At 38.3% G+C, this 10738-nt stretch overlaps 2 protein-coding genes across 3 annotated transcripts; one reads left to right on the forward strand and one right to left on the reverse strand.

Annotated features, from left to right (window-relative positions):
* The first annotated feature begins 11 nt into the window (after positions 1-11).
* Positions 12-4007, forward strand: ttv (exostosin glycosyltransferase 1 ttv). The gene is made up of 4 exons (XM_069061237.1): positions 12-1186; positions 1234-1353; positions 1409-1654; positions 2737-4007. The coding sequence occupies exons 1-4, from the start codon at positions 116-118 to the stop codon at positions 3457-3459; spliced, it is 2160 nt and encodes a 719-aa protein (XP_068917338.1). The 5' UTR covers positions 12-115; the 3' UTR covers positions 3460-4007.
* Positions 4008-6815: 2808 nt separating this feature from the next.
* Sap47 (Synapse-associated protein 47kD) lies at positions 6816-10469 on the reverse strand. Of its 2 annotated transcripts, none has more exons than XM_069061239.1 (8): positions 10122-10469; positions 9767-9982; positions 9639-9727; positions 9463-9584; positions 9132-9409; positions 8942-9078; positions 8721-8837; positions 6816-7747 (listed from the first exon to the last, which is right to left on the reverse strand). In XM_069061239.1, the coding sequence occupies exons 1-8, from the start codon at positions 10247-10249 to the stop codon at positions 7608-7610; spliced, it is 1227 nt and encodes a 408-aa protein (XP_068917340.1). In that variant the 5' UTR covers positions 10250-10469; the 3' UTR covers positions 6816-7607. The 2 variants fall into 2 exon arrangements, with proteins under 2 accessions (XP_068917340.1, XP_068917341.1); XM_069061240.1 differs by having other exon boundaries at positions 9639-9718; positions 10122-10467.
* Between the last annotated feature and the right edge of the window lie 269 nt (positions 10470-10738).

A 10738-nucleotide genomic window follows, 5' to 3' on the forward strand; every position in this document is an offset into this window, starting at 1 on the left:
TTGACATCTGCATTTGACATTTGACAGTCGGTGGGTCTGTTGACAGATCACGTTCGGGTAAATGTTGTGGTCTTTTTGTAAAATGTATGTGATATAAACCATTTTAATAATAATAATGCAAGCAAAGAAACGTTACTTGCTCTTATTCGTGTCTTGTGCGTTTTTGGCGTATTGGTATTTCGGTGGGTACCGGCTGAAAAGCAGCAATATCGTCGTAGAAGAGCAACTGCCAGAATTCGTCAATCTGAATCAAATGTATACAGGAAGTATTCTGAAAGAACGCGAAAAGCCACCAATCAGCAACAATAAAAGATGCAGCATGGAAAACTGTTTTGATTTTGGTAGATGTCAACAAGGTTTTCGAGTGTTCGTGTATCCTCCTGAAGATAATAGTGCGCCCAGTCCGTCCTACCAAAAACTGCTCAACGTTTTAATGGAATCGCGATATTACACTACCGATCCCAGAACGGCTTGCTTGTTCGTTCTGAGCATAGATACTCTAGACAGAGACCGCCTCAGCACCGACTACATTAGGAACATGCAGTCACGTCTGCAACACCTGCCCCACTGGAACAACGGCCTTAATCACGTCATCTTCAATTTGTACTCAGGCACTTGGCCTAACTACACCGAGAATAATCTAGATTTTGACTATGGAATGGCCATTCTCGCTAAAGCTAGCATGTCTGAAAGTCACATGAGGCCTGGATTTGACATAAGCATTCCATTGTTCCACAAAGTTCACCCCGAAAAGGGAGGCGAAGTCGGTTCAGTATTAGCAAACAGTCTACCTTTACAAAAGAATTATTTGCTGGCCTTCAAAGGGAAAAGGTATGTACATGGAATTGGATCAGACACCAGAAATTCTTTGTATCATCTTCACAACAAGAAAGATATGATTATGGTGACGACGTGCCGTCACGGCAAGAGTTGGAAAGATATGAAAGATGAGCGTTGTGACCAAGATAATAAAGAGTATGATAAATATGACTATGAAGTTTTGTTGCAAAATTCGACGTTTTGTTTGGTTCCTAGAGGAAGACGCTTAGGGTCTTTTAGATTCTTGGAAGCCCTACAGGCTGGGTGCATTCCAGTTCTGTTGTCTAATGGATGGGCATTGCCATTTTCTCAAGTGATTGATTGGAGTAAAGCTGCTATCTGGGCCGACGAGCGACTTTTATTACAAGTAATAACCACCACTGTCCAATATTTAAACTTACATTTCTTTTTTAGGTACCTTATATAGTGCGGTCATTAACACCCTCTAAAATCCTTCAGTTACGTCAACAGACACAAGTTTTATGGGATAGATATTTTTCCTCTATTGAAAAAATCGTTTACACAACCCTAGAAGTAACAATTATGCCTTTTAAATATTTTTTAATGTGATTTAATTTTTCTTTTCCAGATGATCCGTGAAAGATTACCAAATGAACCATTCAGAGATGCAACAGTTTGGAACAATCTACCAGGAGCTTTGGTCACATTACCAAGTTTTTCGGATTTTGCGGACAGTTTTCCGTTTCAAGTAGATTATAATGATGTTGAAAGCTTCACTGCTATTGTATACTGCCAATTAGGACTCTCCCTTACGCCATCAGCGCCTCTGTACAGACTTGTAACAAATATAGCTCGCAGCAAATATGTTTCAAAGGTAAAGCAATGACGTTTAAGCGTCGTTTTCATGGTGGCTTTACAAGCGTGATTCGCTCGGCTTGGAAACCGCTCGACCTATGGGAGGAAATATTTCTATTTTTCAAAGCCACGCTCAGGCTTTGGAAACTTGCGCTTGCGCTCGAACACGCAACTACATAATCAAATCAGCTGTTGTGACAGTTCAACGCTAGCTCGCTCAATAGCGAGCCACGCTTGTAAAGCCACCATGAAAACGACGCTTTACTCTTGACACATTACCTTTTCGGATAATTCACAATTCTAACGATCCAGTTTTTTCAAAATATTCAAAAAAATCGTATATCTTCCCTTTGTAGCTTACGTCACTGATCCAAGGTAAAAAACGTGGAAATTGTAAAACGCGTTTAGTGTTTAATAAAATACTAATAACAGTAATAACATTTCAAATAAGAATTTAGCCAAGACGCGACTTTTTTTCGTTGGTAACTTCAATGATCCTTTTTTTTAATCGTACAGTATAACAATTAAGAACGCTGTTGATTGTGAAAAAAAAATGTGTCCCATGTAATCAAGTTTTTTTTTTTTTTACCAAACCAAAGTAAGAAAATTACGTAGTATTCTAACTTATTACAAATTTTATAAACGTTATAAAACGACATTTATGAATTAAAAGAAATTGTACATGTGTTAGTTCACACCCGGAGTATTTATAGGTATTTAAAATAAATTCAACAAAAGAGATATAAGGGCGGCTATGAAAAACAAAATTTCTGAAAAACTTAATAAGCTGTCACCTGTCAGTCTTGACACCTACGGAAATTTTATTTTAAAGAGTGATTTTTATCTGCATATGAACTATTCCTGACAATTATATTTTCGAAATTGGAACAAAGAAAATTTGAGAGTTTACCTTGTTTGTTGAAGTTTTGTCAAAACTTCTCTTCGTACTCACCTTTAGTCCACGATGTTTCGTTGATCATAATGTATAAACCTGCAGTGTTGCATTTGCTGAAAATATAAATCATGTGCGGTTAGATTTTTTCTTTTTTTTTTTTCGTTTAGTTTACACAATATTTGATTTATTTTGTATTAATTTTGTAGATAATCGTGGTGTGGTCTAACGACAAGCGCCCCCCTACCAAGAACCGCTGGCCAACTTTGCCCCACAACATCAGTTTACACGTGATACAATCGGAGGGGGAGCCCACCAAAACCAGCATCTCCCAGCGGTTCTACCCGCACTCGCAGATCGAAACCGCCGCAGTGTTATCACTGGACGAAGACTCAGTCCTCACAACGGACGAAGTCGATTTCGCTTTCATCGTCTGGAAGCAATTTCCAGATCGCGTGGTGGGTTATCCTGCCAGATCCCACTACTGGGACGACTCGAAATCGACCTGGGGCTACACCTCGAAGTGGACCAACGACTACTCCATCGTCCTAACAGGTGCCGCCTTTTATCATCGATACTACAACGTACTGTACACGGAGTGGCTGAGTCCTTTGCTGCACAAGACTGTCGAACAGAGTCAAAACTGTGAAGACATTCTGATGAATTTCCTGGTCAGTCACGTGACGAGGCGACCGCCGATCAAAGTTACGCAGAGGAAACAGTACAAGGAACAACCGACCGTCGGCAGTTGGTCCCCTTGGAACGACCCGGACCACTTCATCCAGAGACAGACTTGTTTGAATACTTTCGCTGCCGTGTTCGGGTACATGCCGCTGTTGAGGTCGAATCTGAGATTAGATCCAGTGCTTTTTAAAGACCCCGTGTCCAATAAGAGGAAGAAGTACAGAAAAATCGAACTTGTGGGCAGTTAGTCCACAGCTGTCTTTAAGTGATAATTGCTGTTGGGCAATATTTTTTTAGATTGCAGGTTTCTCAGCAAAAAGTTACGTTACATGTGTGTTTAGTTGGTTATCGTGAGTGTTTAATTGTTGAAATTCTTATCCAGACTGGAAGTCAATGAGATCATATAACACTCCACCGTTTGTCTATTTTTATTAAATTTCGACCTGAATAGATTTTTATTACCAACATCACATTTTATTACGTGTCGAGAAAATTTTATTAATGTAACGTTCTTTACTGACGATATTATACGAATTATTAATTTATTTAAATCGTGAAATTGAAGATAGTCTCAAATAGGTACTCAACAAGTTACAGTGTAGATTTTTATGTATATTACGCAACCAGAAATATTTAAAAAAGTTAAAAAAGTAAACAAACCAAAAGTGTTATGTGACGTTGTTAATTTCCATTATAGTTTTTAAATACAATCAGAATCTTTATAATATTTTTTATTTTATATATAATATACCAAAGAAATGGAAAGTGTATACAATAAATACATAATACAACACAAGTAGGTTAATTGTTAAGTTCAGACGTGCTTAATGGCATAAAAGGGGCATAAGAAAAATTTGAAATCTACAGGTGTTCTCGAAGTTTACGCGTTCCTTGTAACACGAGGTACTACACATTATTCTTAAGAATTTTAGCCTAAATCTTCTTAGTAAAATGTTTGTATTAACGGAGATAATTGATTGTATATTTTTATTGTTTTCTAAAATTTTAAGTCCGGTCCTGTCCATTTCTCCGCTGTACTAGATTAATAACTAACCTGGCCCAGAATGGTGTCTTTCCGGAAATCGCTTTGCAATACTCTCTGGACGGTGCAGATGCATTCTGATAACGTCATAACATTGCCCATGCATTTGCAACATATCTGTGAGCTCATTATTTTCCTAATAATAAAGCCATTTCGACTAATTAGATGACAACTCTGACAGTAGTTTTGATTAACGTCCATGCTCATTTGATTTTTTTTTTTGTCAATTCCAGTTTCTAACAAATCAGCGCAAATTTGAGCAGGACCGGTTTCAAAAATTTCAAAAAAATTAACTTATTGTATCTTCATTGCCGTACACATTTTACTAAGGTGATTTTGGCTAAAATTCTTTAGAACAACGCATACTACCACATGTTAAAAGGAACACCTCAACTTCGAAAACACCCTGTATTGCTATTACACCAGATTAGACAAGAACTTATTTGTTCTATTTTTTTTTTAATTTTAGAACATACAGGTGTCTCAAAATTCGCGAATTCCGAATTCAGAGCGTGTAGGTGATCACTTCAGTGGCCCAAATATGAAAAAAAAAAAATCGGGACTTCCACAAAGATACATTGGTCTGAAGGTATACACTCTGAACTGCGTTTTCTTCAAATACAGGCTAAAAAGTTCAGTATTTGTTGTTATTTATGCTATAGATAATTGTGGAAAATAACGTAATCTGTAATTTTTCTTAAAAATGAAACGGCAACGTAGCTAGAATAGTATTTTGTTACTGTGGATATGCAGGCTACTATAAATTGAACAAAATTAAAGTGCTTATATCTTCCTCAGGAAGAACGATTTTTTAAGTATTTACAAGCTCTACTGGGTCCCCTACCATGCTCTGAATTCGGAATTCGCCAATTTTGAAACATCCTGTATAATGTGAAACTTGAGGAAGAAGATGATAACTTGGGACAATAACTAAGTTCGGTAGCACCACAATCAGACATTTCCAAGTATTTTTAAAAATTTTCAACAAAACTTTAACAAACATGTGAAATACTTGTTTAGTCTGACTATGGTAGAGTTTTGTAATCTTTTAATGTTTCTGATTGATTGTCTCTTGCAACACAAAAGATCAATTTATTTTTTAATTAGTCAGTAATATTTTTTTAGTTAAGAAATTTTTAAACAAATCAAAATATCAAAAAACGTTCTGTACTTTCACCAAATTTTTAAAATGTTTGAAATAAGTTGGTGTTTTTTCCGGTTGAATTAAAAAATTATGTAAATTTGATCTCTTTCAACAAACAAAATGTTATTATTCTCCAACGAATCCTCCAGGTTCATTTTTTATCTTAAAATTTATAAAAATAAAATTTAACAAAACATTTGGGCACATAATTTGTTGACATAATCTGTTTGTCTCTAAGTAGTGTGAAAAAATTGAAATTGATTGAATTTGTTGTGCAGTATCATGTAATGTAAGACGGGAATTTGGAAATTATAAAATGTTAATTAAGATTTGTTGTAAGTCGAGAAACTGTCCGGTACCAAGATATTGTCTTGACCAATGAAACACTCTTGACATAACACAATATTTTTGATAAGTAACTCACCTAAAATTTGTTCATCAAACCTGAGTCAGTAGAAACAGCAACACACCTTTACCAGACTGAAACAATACTAACATGTATGAAATAAATTTAATAATTATGTCACACACGAAAGTGATTAGCACAAAGAAGTCTCTTGCAGACGTGAAATTTTTTCCAATGAATTTTTTTGTCAAACTTATTTCACAATACGAGATTTTTTTCTCATCGCTGCTTCTGACGTCCCTCTTCAGCGCACCTTCGAGGGGAAGAAATTTGGGGGGTGTTCTGACGCCCCCGAATTTCTAGAGGGACTCTGACCCCGGCGAACTCCACCCAGGGGGACCCGTACCCTGTTGGGCGGAACAGGGCCCACAAATAAATCCTTTGAACAATTTTAACATAAAAACTACAATCGCTTTACTGTCACGTTCAGGTGGAAATACTGAAATTTCCTATCGGCGATTTCGAAGAATTTCAGCAATTAAAAATATATTTTCCCTGTTTTATGTTGTTCATGTACTGTGTGATAAAAAACGTTGTTTCCAACATCAAAATATCGCGTCAATCGACGTGAATATCAGCGAGAGAACGATGTTTAGTTGTTAATTTGAGTTGTAATCATGAATCTGCATGTGAGCTACAAAAAGAGGGATGGGTTTTATTGAAATACTCGACTGAAAAGTGCGATTTTGATTATTTCACGTTGCAATTAACTCGAGCTTATAGTGGTTGAAAAAGACTGGCAAACTGAATTCGTGTTATTAAATGTTGCAAATTGGGTGCGGAGTTCGAATAAATTATTGTAAAAAACTTGATTGGAAACTTTCCGAGCTGAATTTTCGTAATAAACGATATTTTAACGTTGTGATAGTTATGAATTGCTACCGAGATTTGTTGCATCCTTGCCTACGAATTGTATTATGTGATTTTGATTACGAGATCTGATTGAAATATACATTTTTATGAAATTTAGCTTTTTTTTTAATCCTGGTTGCAGGTAACGAAAGAAATTCAGTTCACTGGGCACAGTTGCTACATTTATTTAACAATTTTATGATGTATAACAATTAGAATACAGGATAAACATGCGTAACACACATAAGCTACATTTTAGACGCTAGGACATTAACATTTCAAACGAACTGCAAATCAATAAAAATAAATCCAATATCTATGGCGACAATGCAAAAATATTCTGTGGCTGTCGCATTCTTAATGTTGCAGTTTTTTTGAATATTTTGGAGTCCACGAGAAAGCCGGTCAGTTTAATCATGGAAGTCCAAAATATTCAAACAAATAAAATTTAAAACTTTTAAATACATATTTAACATAATTATATGTAAAGGATTGTTGTACTTTATCATTTTAAAGTAACAGTAGCTACAGTTAAGAGTGTTGAATGATTATTTACACAAGTATCTATTACTAAAAGGAATGATTTGAAACAGCCTCCATAGCAAATGCACACATTTTTATTACATTTATTTAGGTGATAGTAGTTATTGTATTTTTTGCAAGACATGTTCGGTGTAGACCCCAAAGTGTAATTATCACAAAGTTACACAAAGTCAGTAATACATTTAGTAATCAGAGCTGGGAGTAAAAAAATTGCGAATATCATCGGTAAATAATAGCGTTTTGATGTTGTCTGGAATTTTCGTACGAAAGAATTTAGTGCCTCAAGATACATCTCACATTAAGTATCATTCCCAACTTTGACAATCAGTGACTAGAATAATCAATTAAGATCAATGGAATGCCAAATCAGTCGATCGGATATGAATAGAAGCCCTTAGTGTACACGCGCTTACTTCAAATCAGTTCCATCTTTTAACAGTTCTTCGATTTCTTCGATCTCCTGCTCCCAGACGTCCCTTTTGTTCGGCTTTTGTTCGCCGACAACTTCGTAGTCGTGAAGTTCCGCCACCAATTCTCGCTCCCATTCTTCTAAGTGAAAAACATTCAGGGATAAGGGTAGGCACAAAACAAAACCAACAGAAAATTAAAAAAAAAAAAGTTGCTGTTTGAGCAATCTTGCTTTGGAAGTAAACCAGATGCTCAGAGTGTTAGTTTCCTGTTTGTACACAAAAATAGACAAGTGTCAAATCTGAGCAACTGGTGGGTCCACACCATAAGAATTGAACCACTTAAAAACGCATCCAGCAGGAAAACAGCGTCTGGTCTGTCAGTCCCGTTAGAAGTTACTTTAAATACAGTAGATTTTCTCTTACACTTTATATAACATTTGAATTCTATATTACATCTGACCTTTCCAGTATTGTCTGTGTATAGCAACCCAAACTGTGTCCTTGATCATAATTTTAGGAAGACACATAGTATATTAAAAACCTACAGTTATATTGCCAAAATACACCACATTTACAAGAGACTGAAAACTCGTCGACAAAAATTACTCAAGGGACACAGTCTAGCCAACGATTCGTTTTGTTGAAGGATCTTGTTCCAAAAATCACGCGCAGCATTTAATTTTGGTGCTCAAAAATAAAAATTCAGTTAAGAACAACTGCACATGTCCACCTAAATGTAGCAGTTATACCACCATTTATAATTGATCAAATTTAGACCATTTCAAAACTCTCAAATCATATTGACAGTGAATTACTGGTAATACGTACACTTTAAATTTTTACATAAACTCTAAACAACTCTGAGATAACGCAAGAAAATAAAACGGAGAGAAGTGGATGTGAGGTACCAATAAAAAAACATCGGGAAAGAAGGATAATGGAAGCTTAGAGTTGACGGCGTTCTTCTTAAGCTGCGACAAAATCAAACAGGAAACTAACCACAACTCGTACTTTGGCAAAAAAAAAAGAATCTACAACTTCCATAAGATTTGAGAACGTCTTCAGTTCTTAAGCCTATGGAAGGCGATCTACACCGAAAGCAAAGCTCTTACCCTTGGGCTTTGGCACAAGTACCATTTTCATCATACGCTCTGCTACTTCAACAAAATCTTCACTGCTAGCCTGCAAACTATCTGACACAAACTCTTCCGTCTCGTCATCTGAACTAGCTATCGCCCAAAATAAATAAAAAAAAAAACAAACAAAACTCAAAATAAAATTCTAGGACTACTGGAAGCATTCAACGCTAGTAATCCATAGTAAACCTCCTTACCTACAGGTTGATCAGAGGTGACAGTTTCTGTGGCAGACTGACTGTCACCATCGCGAGACATGAAGGACAATTCGTTCGCCTGGCAGATTAGGCTTACGCGGTAGAAGTAGTTCCTCCAGAAATTCTCTTCGCTTATTCTACAGAAAAACGTTATTATCGTGGCAGAGGTTGTGGAGTGGGTCTGACTTACACTTTAGGCACAAGTTCATATCGCATTTTCTCCAGATTAGGATCCTGCTCCATTATGGCCATCGCAATGGGGTAAGATACTTCATAGTCGAACTGGAAATCTATCCCGGCTGGAGGACTACGAACGAAATTCTTCTTGTCGGTTGATAAGCTGAGACACTCCTCTTTGAGCGCCTCCTCGTTGGAGCAGCCGGCCCACGGGGGGAGGGAAGTCGCGGTGTTTCCGGCTTGGCCCTTCAGGAAGGCCTCTTGCTCCTTGTTAAACTCCCCAAGAATGCTCTAGAAGCGCACAATTAGTGGAAAGAAAGCGGCGACAAGACGTTACCACGTACATTCTTTTCTACAGTTTCTTTAATTTTCGCGCTCGCTTCGCTCACGGTTTTTCCCGCTTTATTCACAGCCGAGTACAAAAAATTGCCGAAGGATTTGGCCCCGGCCAAAGCCTTGCTCTGAACTGTGATCAAAAAGTGACAATATCATTTTACGACAAGTATTACAAGTACATTACCGTTTCCGAATTGGCCTTCTTTCTCTTCAGTTGGTGTTTCTGCGATTGACTGTGGTCCGGAATCAGCCCCGCCGGTGGCGCTAGGGGGGCTGGATCAGTCGTGTTGAACGGTACTTCGAGGGACTTACCTGGAATTGTCGTCGTCGTCTTTGTGTTGGGGCGATCCCTTGACGGATTCGGCGGAGGCCGGAGTGTTGCCCTCTTCGACGACCTGCTGCTCTTCCTGGCCCTCTTCGCCTTTCCTCAGTTTCGGGATGCTGGACCCCAACCACCCTCCGATTCCCTCGATTTGAGACTTCACGTTGGTCAGCATGTCCAGCTTGCTGCCGGCGGGTTTCGTCGGACTGAAACGCAAATCCAGGACCCCGATCAGATCCCCCTGGACACTCTCCGAGGCAAAAACGTGCGAGCGAACCAGTTATCGGATCATTTGCATAATATGTACAACCTAGATGATCGATAATAATCGCGTCAAATACTCACCTTGCGTCTTTTTTATCTGGACTGGCGACCACGGTGCCCTCCTCCGTCGGAGTGGGCACCTTTTCCTCTTGGTCCCCTTTCGCGGAACCCATCCAAGAGCTGACCTGGTTGGTAAGTCCCGAGAACATTTTCACTCTCGAGGTACACTACACGTTGCTCGGAGACGATCTGGAGCACTGGATGCTTCCTGGACGCGACTAAATCCCGAATGAATACATATTACGTGCGGTTAAGGTATTTATATTATTATTTAAGTCCCGAAATCGGATGCGATGTACAATTTGATGTTCTCACTCGCTCCACTTTACTCTTTACCACCGCGATTGCGACTGCCCTTCGCATGCGCGCGCCTCTCGCCTCTTACGCCGCCGCATGTCACATCAAAAGTAGAAACTGGAACCACCACATTGCCTCCTTACCTCGCACTCCTCAAACTTTGAAACAATGGCGGCGCGCAACAAATGCGAATCGCCTATTCTTCATCCCTTAAATCTCGCACTCCCACAGACCGTCAAACTCCAACCCCATTCCCACCGTTCATAGTTCATGCTCGAGCAGCCCCAATCTGACTTTCTCGTACACAAAAAAAAAGCGCTCCTGTCCACCTACACTTTTTG

Source organism: Tenebrio molitor, chromosome X, assembly GCF_963966145.1.
Source record: "Tenebrio molitor chromosome X, icTenMoli1.1, whole genome shotgun sequence".
NCBI lineage: Eukaryota > Metazoa > Arthropoda > Insecta > Coleoptera > Tenebrionidae > Tenebrio > Tenebrio molitor.